Here is a 17,329-nt window from a genome sequence, read left to right as displayed (position 1 = left end):
ATCAGCAAATAATATGACATTTCTAAATTTTTCACAACTTTCGAAAAGTATTTTCCGCCTAAATTTTCCAGGAAAACACTTTCCTGAAAACTAAGCCAAATTTTTCTTTGACTGGAAAGTGTTTTCTGTTGACCAACTTTTCTAATAACAAACAAACACAGGAAAATTTGAAATGTGATTTTCTAGAAACCACTTTCCAGGAAACAAACATAACATTAATATGTGTTTGGAAGAGTGGTGGCTTCCGTAGCTTCTCTCGAACACAATTTTTTAATGTTTGGTAACAAATTGAAACTTGAGCTTAGCTTGTAGACCCCATGTTAAAGCATAGATATGACCGCATATAATGAGAAGATTTTTTTGCAACTTTTCACATGAAAAGCTAATTACTTATTACCGTTGAATATATTGGACAAAACTAGCCTCCCCAAATAACATGTAACATTGCAACCCTTCTCTCTTTGGATTATTATTATTATTATTTGCATCATCTCCTCCAACCATAAAAAAGTCATCACTCTCCCTGCATATCTTTTTCCTTGTTTGTTGATCTATAAACCAATTAATTTTTTATAACAAAAGTTTAGAAAATCCAGTTGAGGCATTACATTTTCAAACCCACCCTGAAGTTTGCTATGATTCTAGTAATCCTATTTTGATTCATTAATTTATAAGATTTTTTGGGTTTTTAAATACTTTGTCGCTAACAGGGTCTTCATGCTTTATTTTCGAGCTAGGAGAAAGAGACCGTAAGTTTTGGTTCTGTTATATTGTTTTTCCCTTCACCTATTTTGCATTTGAAATGTTAAAGACTACTACGAATCAATGTTTGTTTCATAGGCATAGACTTTAAATTGAAACTAGAATGCCTTTCATCTATAGTTTTTTTGTTCTATTATCGGCTAATACATATCTAGTTCTGTTTGCTTTGTAACATGGTTGTAAATGACTGTAAGTTTTTTATTTGCATGTTGCAGAGCCCTTGCAAATTAATTATAAAGCGGGACATGTGCTTATGTGCATTTGTATTACAATTACATCTCAAGTTTATATACTTCATTCACACTGTATTATTTAGGTGATGTTTTTGTAATTATGATTGGATGGGCTTTTCTAACTATCTTAAGAATGAAAAAGAATAATTTTGTTTAAATTTTTCCATGGATTTCACTATTTAAAATCTCATGTTATTGTGATAACTCTATTAATGAACATCAAAACCAACAAGAACCCTTATATATATTGGATTACTTATGTTCTTATATGTTTGGTTTCCCAATTTCATCATTGTTTTGGCTATAATAACCAACCTTGAATGCTATCTTTTAGGGTTTCATATAATAAGAACATTATTTATAATATATAAACACAAGTTTCAGAATTTAGGACACAGGGGTACCCAAATTGTGATTTCTAAGTTGTTTAAGATCTGTCAAGAAAGTTGTATACACAAAGGCTTACTATGTTATTTAGTTACATTATCAGTATGGATTATTTTTTTCAGGATGGAGTTTATTTAACAAGCTATGATAAAATGTAATATAGCATCCACAATTTGCTCTCACATACAAATGAAGTTTAAACTAGGTTATTTTCAAGTTATGGTGTATTAGTAAACTTTCTTCTAAGTTTAAACTACTTGGATCAATGTTGAGCCACTTAATTAATGGAAATAACATAATAGATTTATTTAAATAATCTTTCATCAGCTGAACTTACAATGATCTAATATTGCCATCCAACTTTTTTGATCTAACAGTGTTCATATATTAGAAAGTTGAATGATATTAACAATCCACAATGTTTATATATCAACTAAAATTCCTATAGGTTTTTTAGAAAAATATTAGCAATCCACAACTTGTGGAATTTTAATTAAAATCTTATTGCTTATATCAAAGAGTTGAATAACATAAATAAACACAATATAACTCTACAGAAATAGGTATCATATCATCCCTTTGATTGAGAACCCAAGTAAGGCAAGCAAAGCACGAGTACAATTATGATCTACAACAAGTTTGGTATTGGAATATCAAACAACTTGTTTTTTTGGATGTTTTATCATGCTAACCTTTTCATGCAAATAAAAGTGATTACATTATTTTGTGTTATTAGCTTTAGGACATACATGTTGAAAAAGTTTTTGAGTTATATCATATGTTGTTTTTCATTTTGGTGCTTATGTCTTTTGTTGTAAGTCCATTGAATAAAAATTATACTAGTTGTTTATAACCTAGTAATTTAATCTTATTTGTGTTGGTTTTCTTAAATTCATCATTTTTAATAGGCATTGACATTTCTCATTTACATCTACTATAAAATTATTTTCCTTTGAACTTTTAGTACATATTAGTGAATGTCTCCATCTAATTATGTCCATTATGCATGGCATTTATTTCTTATAGTTTTTTAGCATAAGGATTTTATACATTTTTTTTTTATTAGAGTTTGCTATCAAATTAGCTTATTTTAGGATGGATTTATGCATACATGGATTTCAATTCTATTCAACATTGAATAAAGTAACCAATCAACGCAAAAATATAAATAAAAGCCAATTGATTGAATTTTTATTTAACAGGAACAACCATGTGTATAATCTAGTGCGTGATTTTCATTGTCACCCCTTGCTTAGCATTTCCAAGAGCAACAAATATATATATATAGTGGCGGAGCCACGTAGGGGCAAAGGGGGGCAATTGCCCTCCCCCAATGCATAAATATATATATATATTTAGTACAAGTTTGATGTGCAGTTCGTTTTTCTTGTAGCTGTTATTCTACATTTTATTTGCTGAAATTTTGAATTTGATGTTCACTTTTCAAAGGGCTGTAACCAATAACATAATAAGGGTTGTCCAAACAAAAACTTTCATTAAATAAAGTAGAATTTTATAACAGCTGGGATCACATAAGCCCAGGCATAGTTATTTATAACCAGTTTATTATTGGTTAATTTTTTTTAGCTAAATTGAACCAGGTTCTTTATTTTTTTTCCATTAATAATCTCGACTCGCTTCCTTCTATAAAAATTTTTTTCAGGCCCTAAGTTATTAATTAGCTAAGCAATTAACCTCTTATGTTTTATGTTTTAAAATTTTTTTTTGTTTCATTATCAATTTTAGTTTTATTGTTAAATAATGAGAAAGTTTTTTAATGAGATCAATTGAAGTATTTTTTCAAAAAGCATGATTGAATGACTTTTATGTTATAAATTGTAATGAACCAAAATATTTGTTATTGAATCTTTACATGTAGATATAGTATTTGAATGGGTTCATGCTATGTTTGGTGTCGACTATGATGATGATTATGATGTTGTATCAAATCATGTTATTGATCATATTAATCATGATAGTGTCAATGGTGTTGGTGGAGCTAATAGTGTTCGTGATGATGATAATAATGAAAGAGATAATGGTGGTGGTGGTTATGGGAATGATTATAGCAAAACTAATGATAATGATGATAATAATAATAATAAAGATGGAAATTATATTGATGATGAGGTTGAATCATTTTAGTAGCCAGAGTTTAATAATAAAAAACTACTGTCATGCACAACCGGTGATTTACACATGCATTATGTTAGTTATGTGCATAAAGAATCTTGTATGATTTCATATAACACAAGAATGAGATGGTTGAATGAAGTAGTACGAGAATACTAGAAATGATGTGTTAACATGTTTAGAATGGATGCAACGACATTGCAAAACCCTTGTTATGGCTTGGAAACATAGCATGGGTTGAAACCATCGAAAAAAACAAATGTTATTGAGAAGGTAACAATGTTTTTCTACATTATTGCATTAGGTGCAACAAATAGGTAAATCCAATAAAGATTTCAATATTCTAATGAAACTATAGGTTGATATTTTAATGAAGTGTTGAAAACAATTTGTTTGCTTGCAATATATATTATTAAACCACAAGACCCTAAATTCTTAAACACCCCACAAGAAATTGAGATAAATTCAAGATTTATGCCTCGCTTTAAGGTTAGAAAAATGGTGTTTTAGCCATTAATGATAGATAAAAATTAATTTCAGATTTTTGTGACTTGTTTATAAAATGTTGTTCGTTGTTTTGTCAAGTGGAACTGTTTTGGTACAATTGATGACACACATGTTAATGCTTTTGTATCTCAATAAAATCAAATATCATTTATTAGTAGAGAAGATGTGTCGATGCATAATGTAATAGTCGCATGTAACTTTGATGTGTAATTCACATTTGTTTGAACAAGATGAGAAAGTAGTGCTCACGATACTCGTATTTTCCTAGAGGCTATTAACAATCCAAATATAAAATTTCTGAAACTTCCTGAAGATAAATAAACTATATTAATTAAATGTTATTTAAATTTAAATTATGTTTATTCTATATTTTCAAAATTAGTTACAATTTTCTTACTTGTCATCAATATTATTTGGTTGATGCTGAATACCCAAATGAGTATGGATATCTAAGTTCATATAAAGATAAAAGATATCAAATCCAAGATTTTTGGTGTCGAGGATAACCAACAAGTCGAGAAGAGCGATTCAATCATGCACCCGTCACTTTACAATGTCATTGAAAGTGCATTTAGAGTATGGAAACAAAGATAGAGGATTTTACAAAACATGCCAGCATATCCATACAAATTACAAGTGTAGATTATATTCGACTATTCGTGATGAGATAGCAAAGAGTTTAATAAAAATCCTATTGAAGAACAACAATAATGTAACATTTATATATATATATATATATATATATATATATATATACAAAAAAAGAATGCACATTAATACTACTCATGAATTGAAAATTCCATACATGTCCTTCTTGGTAATTTTATTACCAAAAGCACTTATAAAAGCTACTTAACAAAACATATATAAACTGCTTTTTAGTTAACAACAATTTCAATCAAATATATATTTTATTACAACAAATCACAACTAAAAGCGATTTTTATAAAACCTACTTTTTACCGATCGCAATCGCATAATCCACCACTATTTCAAACACACCTTATGTCATGATGCTGAAAAGTTATCATTCTGAAAAGATTTTGATAACCGAAGAAAAAGGCAAAATATCAACTCTAAAATGTAAATACCAAGTAGTGCTTCTTAAAGATCTTGTCCCTCTAGGAAATGAAAATTTCTATTACAAAGATACTAAGAAAAATAGAATTTTTCTTCTATGAGCTAAGGAATTGAATTTTTTATATTTTTTATCCCATAAAGTTACACGTACAATTTTAAATACAAATAATATGACAAATTCAAATGACCTTCATATGTGGCATCCAAATATAAATTATTTGTTGTCTTTCTACTTTATCCATTTATTTATAGTATAGATAAGCACTAGACTTGTTACCCGTGCTTCGCCGCTAGTAGAGCAATTTTTTTTATCAACATAAAACAATTGTTGGGGTAAACAAACCTAAATTACAAATCATTAGCTCAAGTGTTAATCTAAACAAAACAAAAAAAATACAACAACAATAAATAAACTAAAAAAAACAAAGGAAAAAAGAACAAACATGATGCTATTCAAATTATCAAACAACCTAATGATAACATAATAGAAGACAAACCTAAAAAAATAACAAAGAAAAACTCAAAAATAAGAAGAGAACATAAGCTTTAAAAAATAAGGAAAAAAAAACAAGCAAACTCAGGTGAACCTCTTAAACCTAGTGTAATCCATAAAACTTGCAACTAATTAAATTCTAGACCCGAACTTCAATCAAGAAGCTTAACTCTCAATTAATTTAATTTTGAATGATGAAATTATTGAAAACTATTAATAAAAAAAAAACTTGCGAAAAGCACAAAAAATAACAACAAAAAGAATAAGGATAAAGTTTGAGAGAGAAAAACCTAACGAGAATAAAATTTGAAAAAAAACATTCAAAGCAAAATAAATAGCAATTAAAAGAAAGAGAAAAAAAAAAATGAAAGACTAAAAAATCATAGGGAGTGAAATTGAAAAATACTTGTAATTTGATAAATTATTTATAGATTAAAAAAATAGTACGAAGTGAAATTAAAAAATAAATATAGAGGGCTAACCCAATATAATCAAATCGCAAAAATAAAACAAAAAAAAAAAAAAAAATAAGAAAACACCAGCTTAAAAAAAGAAAAAGAAAAACCAAGCAAACTCAGATAAACCTTCTAAATTTAGTTCAATCTCTAAAACCTATAATTTGTAAAATCTTAAACCTAGCTTAATTAAAATGCTTAACTACAAATTTAATTTTGCAGGATGATATCGTAGAAAAAATATTAATAAAAAAATCTTACTAAAGAAAAGGCAATAAAAACAATGGAGATAAAACTTCATAAAAAAAAACCCAGGGAGGATGAAATTTGAAAAAAAAAATTGATTTCAAACAAAATAAATAGTAGTTAAAATAATAAGAATCAAATTTAAAAAGATAAAATAATTACATAGGATGAAATTGAAAAACATTTGTAATTTAATAGATTACTTATAGATTAAAAAATTGTAGGGGAAATTGAAAAAAAAGTTTTAATTTGATATATTATTTATAGATTAAAAAATAGTAGGGGAAAAATTAAAAAAAATATTTGTAATTTGATATAATATTTATATATTTAAAAATGATAAGGGATGAAATTGAAAAAAAAATATATAATTTAATAGATTATTTATAGATTATAAAATAATCAGGGTGAAATTAAAAAAAAAAAAACACTTATAATTTCATAGCTTATTTTAAAATAAAATAAAAATTGCAATCAAAATGATAAGGGACAAATGTGAAGGAAAGAGAAATTGAGGAGTTGCTCTAAAATTTTTCATGGGTTGTGCAAATTTTAAGGCACGGAGAAAGAAGAAAAAATAATAATAATAAAAAAATGATCTCTGACGCCAAATCAATGATGCTTCTAATACACACGCCACACACCCATGCAAAGAGTATTGAGATCTTTCAAATGCTACTCTGGAAGGCATATTTAGTGGTTGGATGGCCACTAACGCGCCGCCTAAATAGCATAGGGGTTGCCTTCACGTTAGCTCGTGTAACATGTTTTTTTTCTTTAATAATATTTAATATGTGCTAATTAAAAAATTACTCTTGAGCAACCTCAAAATCCACAACAAAAACAATATAAAATAACCAAAACACCCTTATGAAAGAGTTATATTATTTTTGTCACAAATAGCATCAAAGTAATTTAACTATTAAGAAAAAAATTAAAGAACAAAAACACCCCCGGGACAAAAGTATAGGAGTTTTTTTTTATTTCAATGTCAAAGTAGTAATTTTACTATACATATAAAAAAATAATGAAAATAAACTCAAATAATATGACAGTGAAAGACAATCTTACCCTCAAAGCTTACTTTATTGTCTTTTCAAAGGCAAATTTGTAATTATACAATTACAACAAATAGTAATTTGTGTCTTTTTATACACACTAATATCACTAGCAGATTAGTTTTTTTGGATGATTATTTGAAGCTAACTTAATGATACATGCTCCTAAAAGGAAGAATTTAGCTAAATTCTTTGCCTTTTAAAATGAAAGTTTACCTGAACTGAATTCCTGATTCTGACTTGAATTACCAACTTGTATTATACAATGCTGCATGCAATTTAGAAGAATTTGGCACCCACTCTGAACTAAAAGGAAGCATCTTCATCTTTACATTTCATGAGAACTTCAACTCTTCAAACTAATTACGCTGTTCCTGTGAAATACGATAGCTAGGGCCAAGAATTTTAAACTTCTTTTAAGCAGAATTTGACTCCCAACTGCTTGTATGTACTGACATGGGATTCAGTTAAGAAAATATTACAAAGTCGTCAACCAAAGTGATCAAGTCTCTGGATCTAGTGATTTCACATAATAACTTAAACCCTGCGCTAGCCTTATTCACCATCCTTGATTAAACACCTCAAAGACTACAAATGAAAAGGAAGGGTGATTCAAGCCTTCAATGGCGTTGTTGTTGTTGTTAAGTATTATCATGATGAACACGATAAAAACTTGGGTGTTTTGTTTGTTATGATGCTATCTAAATATTTAATTAAGTGCGTTTTTCCTTGGCTATTGCTAATTGTTGTGCTAGTGAGATCTATAGCCATGTGGATGTGCACAACAAAATACCTTTATCAATAACAATAATAATAATAATAATAATAATAATAATAATAAAAGAATAACAATCAGAAAACAATGGCCAAGTGAGAAAGGAGTGTGTTGTGAATTCGAAATCAGATCCTGAACAAGCCCAAAACTAGTATTTTCTACATATCACTAGCTCATATGTGACCAAAAGGACAGTCGAGGAAGATCTTTGCTTCCTCTATGACCAAAAACGATGAATTTCTCTCTCGATACATGCTGCTGAAAATAACCATAGAAGCACCACAACTCAATTACTCCCAAACAATATAAAAAACTATGAAGTGTGTTCCCAAATACTAGTTATAAATGATGAAGGCAAATCAAGAGACCGGCTAGGGAAATGAATTGGAACCGCTGCATGAATACCAAGCACGCAACCATGTACCTAAATCCAATAAGTCTCCTTTGAAGGTATTAGTACCACAAATTCAAAATAGCTCAAGAAAAAACAGCAAGTAAAAGGGCATCATTACTGATTTGGATCTGATCTAACGCTTTCCTGGCTCTATTTATCAAACTCCCATATGATGCCTCCATCCTCTAAAATACCAGAAGACACATATATTAGCCAGAAGCTTTGACAGAAATCACAGATATAGTATAGGGTGGAGACACACTCTTCAAAATAAATAAAAAAGTTTTAATGTTGAGACAGATAGTTATGTTTGACCTGAGAGTATTTTCAGGTGTTTTGACGATCTTTACTGGAACCTTAGTTAACTAAGACAAAAGACATCGTTTTTTCAAAAACTTTTAAGGTTCTCTTCAGAATTCCATGAAAAGTCATTGCTAAGAGCATCTCCAATGGGAGACGCTTGTTAGAAGAGCTAAATTGGTAATATGGCTTTCTAAAAAGTGTAGATATAGCCTTTTTGCTTATGTGCACTCCAATGGTAAGAAGCCATTTAGAAGAGCCAATTATATTTTAATATATTTGATACACAATTATTTTATCACAGCCTGTTAATATATATAAAAATAAGGAATCAATATCTTTCTAACAACTGCCATTTGGGTCACATTCAGTCAGTAATATGAATCAGACCAGAAATCTCAACTATATAATGCCTTAGAATTGCTAGCTATTACCATAACTTTTCTTTTTGCTCTTTCTTATTTCTTTGAATCTAAAAGGTAAGATGCCTGGATACAAGCCATCAAGTACAGTATTTACCTAACAATATTTTTACCATCTTTCATCTCTTGCTTCCTCTGAATATTTTTAGGATCTTTCATCCTTACTTCCCTTTCTTACCCAATGCCATGATTAAGAGCAATTGCCTCAAAAAAGTTCCACTCTAATTGCAATATTACCTTTCACTTTCTTATTTATCCACATCTCCAGTAGCATGCCAGCACCAACTCCACCTGCAATACACGCTCCATAGAAGGCAATGGCGGTAGGTAGAGGCAATCGAGGAAGGAAATAGTAGTCTGGAATTTGCCTAATCTTTTTTGGAAGCCGCTTCTTTATAATTGGTTTAGTACCAGCGCTAGGATCCTTCTGTAATTCACCACCTATGGCCTTCCAGTCAACCCCCTTGAATGGATCTTTTGGCTCTTCAGTTACCATGACAATTCTGCACGGTCAAGATTAACAGACATCATTCTCGAGCCTTTCTCACAAACAAGAAGGTTGACCAAATCAGAAACCACCCACTTATTAATGTCTAACCAAACCTAAGCTGATCATGTAAGGTCAAATAAAAATAAACTCCCAGCTAACTTTGTTCTGAACCAACAAAACCCCTCTTTAACATGTTTTCTCCTGGTAACCCATCAGGCAAGCAACATGCCTGTAGATTTTGATTTTAATTTTAATAGCCAGAAACAGGACACCATGGTTTCAAAACCAAAACACAAACCATTCTTACCTGAACAAGAAACCAGTAACCTTCCCCGGTCTGATAAGGAAGAACAGTGACCCCAGCAATCCCTTGGTTTCCTTTATTTATCTCCAGTTTTTTTCTGAAGGAAAAGGATCGCATGAGAACGTGATATTTTTTTCTTTTTCAAAATCAAACACACAAACGGTCCTAACAACATGACATAAAACCCAAACAAACCAAATCCACATAGAAAAAGAAAAGGAGAGAGAGAAAGAAAAGGGCATACCTTCAGCAATTGATGCCACGGATGATAATTTAAACTCCAGTGGCGCGTTGCTGTGGTCCCTGCTCTGCCGTCGTTCTTTTTGGTAGCGAGAAACAAAGTAGGGTTGGGGTTTTCGGCTTGTGGTTTTTGTTCTACCCCCCTTTCTTTCCTTTTGCTGTTTAATTAATTTCTTATTTCCTTGTTTCTGTCTCTCTCTCTTCTTCCGATTTTGTTTTTTAGTTTTCTGATTTTTCTCGCTTGTATTTTTTTTCAATACGATCGCAGAATAAACTATACACTTACACTCACATATTTTTGGTGTGTTTGGGTCTAAGATCTCAGTAGATCTTTTTGTTCAATGTGGTATTTGATTTCAAGATATCACATATTTATTTTAATTTCGATCCCAGAAAAAAGTGTGGGTTTTAACCTCAAAAGTTTCTAAAATTTAGGATAAAAGAATTAATGTGGGATTCCCGGAGAGGCTAAGCAAGATTGAAATAAAGTTGCAGAATTTGCACTCTTGTATTTTATCTAGGCGTTGTATACAACAGGTTGATTGAAATTGTGTTCGATAATTTTTATAAAAAATGAATATTTTTATTTAGAATTATTTTTAATTTTTTTATTGTTTTAATATATTAATATAAAAATAACTTTAATAAATAAAAAATAAATATTATTTTAATATATTTTTAAATAAAAAATATTTTAAAAATTAACCATTACCCCACTTATAAACAAAGATAAAACATTACTATGGTTATATTTTTATCTCGTCACAGGGTAATGGCACATCCTAGAAGTAAGCATGGATGCTCGATTGGACTCAATTCGGAAAAGCAATAATTTAAAATCTATTGAAAAAAATTAATTTTCTATGGTTATTCCTTTTTTTGTTGTCAAAATGTTTTTTTTTTAAAAAAAATTTTGTTTTTTATCCTGGGTTCGTAGCTTGATTAAAAAAAAAGTTATTTCTTTAATTATAATTCATTTATTTCATTAATGCGCTTCTTCTTCTTCTTCTTCTTTACATTTTTTTCACCAATAAATTTGATTTTTAAACAATATCTTATTAGAATCATGAAGACAAGCCTTGATTAAAAAAATCAATAATTATGACAATAATATATTAAAAAAATATATAAGAACAACAAACAACTCAAGCGTTAGCATGGGGAGCTTTTTGAAATTATTTTTTTATTTTATTATATGATAAAAAGTATATATTAATGAAAAATAACAAATTAAAATTAAAAAAAAAATCATTTGGGAGCTACACAGAAAAGAGTGCTTGATAATATCATAAAACAAATGATACAATCTTATTAAAAACATAGCACAAACCAAATGTCCTAATTATATTTCTAATAAATTAATTTTAATTTTAATTAATTTAAACTTAAACTGATTAAAAAAAACCATAAAGCTTTTTACAGGTAGATCACATATTGTAGGTTGGCATATAAAACAATAAGCAAGGCGGGTGCGGGTCTGGGAGGCCAACTCACTTGCCCAACTCTTTTCTTTTTTCTTTTTAATGTGCAGACGAAGCATCGCCATCTATATAAAAGAAAAATATTTAAAATGTTGTTTGTCAACCTAGTTTTTGTTCACAGAGAGGTGGTTAAAAAGTTGAATTGAGTGTTTTTGGTCTATAAAAAATATTTTTTTCATTTTTTTTTTTATAAAAACTTGATAAAAACATTAGAATCTCCAAAAAATAATTTTTTCAAATAATTTTTTTTTAAAAAAAAATAATTTAAAAAACACAAAATCAAACTAGAAAAAAATATATTTTCTCAACTCTAATATACTTTTTTTCTAGCAATATAAATGTTACAAAACAATACCTCAGTAAAACTCCTTGAATCTATTTACATCAAAATTATTTCTTTTTTTGGTTAATAGAATAAGGCCTCCCGTCAACTTTATTTCTTTTTTTGTATATGTAAAAACTGAAAAATAAGTAAAATAAACTTCTTAATAAAAAAAATAAAATTTCAATACCATAAAAAAGTCAATGAACAAAAAATAAGTGAATTCTAGAAAAGATATATTTTTTTTTGTTTTTAATTTAATCTTTATTTTTTTTAATTGTATTTTTATTCTGTCAATTTAAATTCTATTGCATTGAATTGACCTCCAGTAAATTTCAAAAATATCTTTGAAATAATTGAAAGTAATACACAAATATAAGAGACAACCAGCCTAAAGAAACGCCATAGATAGAATAAAAAAAAAGTTTAATAATAAATCATCCTTTTTATTTTCTCCTGTAATTGTAAGTTTTATAGGTATACAATATATATATAGCTAATTTACTACTGGTTACTTTGCTTCATCTCTCATTTTATGGTGGATGACACAGTCCGAACAATAACGTTTATTTTCTACTGGAGTATTTATTTTCTCTTCTTCTTTATTTTTCATCATTTAATTTCATACGTGTTTGTGATATTTTATGTATTGTTATTTTCTTCCCTCCATTTTCTTGACAATTAAAAGTTTTTTATTGGAATTTCTTTATAGGCCAAATTGATCAAATAAGATTTAAATTTACCATATTTAAAATAACTACAGAAAGGAGGAAAGATTAAAAAAACAAAAAACATAACTGGGCTTTTATCAAATTTGTGTAAAAAAATTCATTTTTATCCATAAATTCTGTATTTATTCATTCTGGCCCCTTTAGTTTTAAAATTTTATGTCTAGTTACTGAACCTTAATTTTTTATGTTTAAACACGGAATTTTGAGAGAAAAAAAGAAGTTATTTTAAAACAAGAGGAAAGAAAAAGTGGTTACGATAAAATAAAAAAAAATACTGACTGAGATGTGTTATTTAAATGTTTTTGAATTTTCATTTCATCAAAAAAAGCAAATCGAGGGTTTATATTTTTTTAATTTGATTTATTTTTAGGTTTTCTCAATGATTTAATGGTGTTTTTGAGATTGAAATTGTTTTTTATCAAGGTGCTTAGGGTTTCTAAGAGTCCGTTTGGCAACGCGTTAGAGTTCGCGTTTCATTAAAAACGCACTAATCAGGCGTTTGGTAACAGATTGTTTGCAAAATTTAAAACGTGGGTCCCACCATTTAAATGCGGCAGGACCACAATTTTTTGGAAGCAGTAAAATACTGCTTTTTTTCGAGATTCAACCTGTGGTTGAACTTTCTAGAGATATTAATGTGAGAATTACCAAAAACACACAACTGTTCCTCGTCCGGTTCTCATTTCTCTTCTCATTCTCATTCTTGTTCTTCCATTTGCATTGATTTCCCTTCAAATCAGCCCTAATTGCACACAACAACTCCATAATAACTATTACTGCTGGAGCACCCAAAACATTAATGGCTTCTTCTATGAGTACACGTTCAATTATCATTCATTTTTCTTTAACAAAAGGAAATGAAGAACAACTTGAAACAACCCCGAAACATGTATATAGATCGAGCGTGATTCAAGCATCAGAGCTCAAATTTCCAAAGGGTGAGTTCACTGGTCTGTTCTTATAGAAATGTTAAGTTACTTCTTGTTTATTCTAGCACAGATCTGTTTTATCCCCTTTTGTTTGTTTATATGCTAATTTTTCCTTTGTTTCTCCTTGTTAAAAGAAAAAGAAGACTACAAGCAACCCGTGTTCTTGCAAGCAACAGCCCCACCAACATCGTGCTTCATTACATCTCAGCTGCAATTTCCAACAGGTACTGTGTCACTAGTCCCCTTAGCAATTTTAATTTTATTTTTGTTCATCAATCCACCAAAAGAGGAAATTATGGAATAAATAATTATGGACAATAGATAGATCAGAGCATGTGAGCTGGTTGTGTGAATTGCTTTGTTCAATGAGATAATTTACAAGAACAAGATTACATTTTGCCCAGCTCCTTCGTTGTATCCTTTACTGTTAGAGAGATTCCCCAGTTTTTTTGGCAGAAGAGATGATGGCCATCGACATATCATGACTGACTTTTTGTCGATGAAAAAACCAACCCAACCCTCTCTGCCCGTCTCTCGCCTGAATCACCATGGCTACCATTTCAAAGCTCTCAAATCCAAGCCCCGCAGCCTCCCTCTCAGCTCCTTCTAGATCTTCTTCCTTGCCTAAAGTCTTCTTCGGTTTCAGTACCAAAACTTCTTTCGCCAAAGTTAGGCTGTCTTTGAAGAACACCCAACCTTCCCCCAGGACCTCCTTGGTGTATATTTATTTTCTCTTCATGATCTTTCCTTTTTCATCTGGGTTTATTTGGCGTGATCATCCTAGATAGAGCATTAGGATCCAGCTGCCTTCCATGTTCCATCCAATCCAGTCCAAAACACGATTTCGTTTCCATGCTCTCTCACCTATTAAAATGCCGGATAAATTACATAAACAAATCAAAGGGCTGTGCTAGCTTTTTATTTATTCATGTCTTTGCTTGGTTTCGCTTTCTGATCTTTCTTTTCCTGGGGATATTGAAAGTGCCTGCTGGTAGTAAAGATGAATGCATATTGATTGCATCAATCAATCACAGCTAGAGAAACCGCTCATCGCCTATTTTTCAGCTTGAAGTCCTGAGATGCATGGAATTTGAGAGCTTAGATGGTTTCCTTTCCTTTTTTTTCCAGAAATTTAGGAATGCATATTATGTACGTGATGGGATAAAAAAAGATGGCGAATCCTACAGAATATGCCATCTTATAATTACAAGGCACAAGTTAAAATTGTTGTCGCATCCATGGCAATTCATAATTACATTAGAAGAACTTCAATGCAAGATGTGGCATTTATGGAGTTCGATCGCCATCCTGATTTTGTGCCCGATGATTTTCTAACTGACGTGGCTCCGCATTCACAAAGCCAAGGACACCAGAGGCCTTCGCGAATGGATTATGTACGTGATGGGATTGCTGCAAGTTTAATGACACAATTATAAATTATTGCTCTAATATGTTTAGGTCTATTTGCAAAAATTTATTGGTTGTAATGTTACTTTATTAATATTATGAATTAAGAACTTCAGAAGAAGGAAAAGTGCACAAAAATCCACCTGGTTAGTGTTAAAAGTAGAACAAAAAGGATATGTTAAAGGATTGGATACTCTTTTAATGATTTTTTTACTCTTTTTTGCCACTCTGTCTAGTTGCCATCATGCATTAAAAAAATCCTCCTACACAATTCAAGAATTGTGCTGATATAACAAGAAATCATGACGTGGATGGTGGCACTTTCTTTATTAATTGAATTGAACAATCGAATCACGACATTTTGCATTTTTGTTTCTGTTTTGAAGAGAGTATGGTGAATCGGATGAACAGGGCAAGCAATCCTTAAGTCCTTTTAGGTAATTATACAATAAAATAAAATTGAACCACAATTTATAACCAAACACATTAAACTACTTTTTCTTCAACCTCAATTCCAACCACAGTTTTAACCAAACACCTATTTTTCCAGACCAACCACAACTAAAAGCACTTTTTATAAAACTACTTTTTTCAAACCACAACCACAACAGCTACCGCAATGCCAAACACACTCTAAGTTGTTTTCATATAAAAAATAGATGGAAATGAGATTTAATGTGATTTTAAATGTTTTTTTTTTTTTTTTTGGATTCAAGGAAACCTCACCCTCCCAGAAAGCGTATTTCATGAGCCCAGGTGAGCAAGTAAAACCCTATTTGTTCCATGCTCTTACAAGAAATGCATGCTCTGACTCGAACTCAAGACCTGTTGTGCAGATTTTAAGCCCTTTGCCATCACGCTACGCTTATTGGGGATTTTTTTTGGATTCGAGGAAACCTCACCCCACAGAAAGCGCACTTTGTGGGTTTAGATAAGCGAGTAAAATCTTAACTGTCTCAGGCTCTTACAAGAGATGCACACTCTGACTCGAACTGGAGACTTGTTGTGCAGATTTCAAGCCCTTTGCTATCACGCTACATATCTTGAGAACATGATTTCAAATGTCTTTTTATTGAAACTTGTTTTAATATCATGATAAGTTTTTTCTATTTTTTAAAAAATATTTTTGATAAAAGAACCATGTTTTCATTAAAAAAGGAGAAATGTATTAATAAGAAAATGTAGTTTAATTGAAGATATACATTTTTTTCTTTAGTTTAAATTATTATTTTAAAATATTCTAATTATCTTTATTTTTTATTAAAGTAAATGTTACTAATAAAAAGTATTAAAAAAATAATTCATTTAATAAAATACTTTCTTTTTATCAAGAATTAATTTTTGTTCAAATACTTATTTTAATTACAACAGAACTAAGTAATTATAGATTTTTAAAAACTATCCTGCAACATCATACAGCTAAATAGCTGGTAAATAAGTAAAACAAAGTGCATGTGCATGGCAAAGTTTTTTTTTTTTTCCCTCCCGGTTCGAAAGATTGATAAATTTAAAGGAACTTTGGCTTTGAAATCGATGGAATTATGTGAGTGTTGATAAATTTTAGAAGGATATTTTAGAATTTATTTGATTTTATATTTTAAAAATATTTTTTAAAAATTTAAAATTTTATTTTTTAGTTTTTTTAATATTTTAACATGTTAATTTTAAAATTAAAAAAATATTATTTTAATATTTATAAATAAAAAATTATTTAAAAAATAATTATTGCTACATTTTTAAACGGGTTTAATCCTCTTTTTCCTTTTCCAAACATCATACAACTATTTTTAATTATTATATTTTCTCTATCCATATTACCACACTCTACTTTTAATGCAAAAAGTTTAAAAAATACGATTAATTATATATCAAGTTATCTGTTTTTAAATTACTTTATACTAGTAAAAAAAAAAAAAAATGAAGGGAAAGAATTAAAGTAAGTTATAATTTAAAACACAATATCAAAATTAAGGTAGTATTTTAAATAGTGGTAGTGATTATTTTTTAAAGTATTTTTTATTAAAAAATATATATATATTTTATAATAATATATTAATATATATATATTTTATAACAATACATTAAAATAATTTAAAATTATATAAAAAATTCAATTTAAAATAAAAAATTCCGAAAATTAAAATAAAAAACAAAAACAAACTGCCTTCGAAGTTCAAATA

The 17,329-nt window shown here is 29.2% G+C and overlaps 1 protein-coding gene across 1 annotated transcript; it reads right to left on the bottom strand.

Annotated features, from left to right (window-relative positions):
* Window positions 1–8,227: 8,227 nt before the first annotated feature.
* LOC118033969 (uncharacterized) lies at window positions 8,228–10,584 on the bottom strand. Its single transcript, XM_035039118.2, has 5 exons — window positions 10,284–10,584; window positions 10,043–10,136; window positions 9,483–9,748; window positions 8,642–8,708; window positions 8,228–8,553 (listed from the first exon to the last, which is right to left on the bottom strand). The coding sequence occupies exons 3-4, from the start codon at window positions 9,739–9,741 to the stop codon at window positions 8,674–8,676; spliced, it is 294 nt and encodes a 97-aa protein (XP_034895009.1). The 5' UTR covers window positions 9,742–9,748; window positions 10,043–10,136; window positions 10,284–10,584; the 3' UTR covers window positions 8,228–8,553; window positions 8,642–8,673.
* Window positions 10,585–17,329: the final 6,745 nt, after the last annotated feature.

Source organism: Populus alba, chromosome 1 (assembly GCF_005239225.2).
Source record: "Populus alba chromosome 1, ASM523922v2, whole genome shotgun sequence".
Taxonomy (NCBI): Eukaryota; Viridiplantae; Streptophyta; class Magnoliopsida; order Malpighiales; family Salicaceae; genus Populus; species Populus alba.
Note: the sequence above shows the minus strand (reverse complement) of the source record. Positions and strands in the feature narration are given on the sequence as shown.

Coding starts and splice junctions, on each gene's coding strand:
- LOC118033969 (XM_035039118.2), bottom strand. CDS start 9,741: ATGGTAACTGAAGAGCCAAAAGATCCATTCAAGGGGGTTGACTGGAAG. Junction 8,709..9,482: donor GATAAATAAGAAAGTGAAAG/GTAATATTGCAA, acceptor CTGGTATTTTAG/AGGATGGAGGCATCATATGG.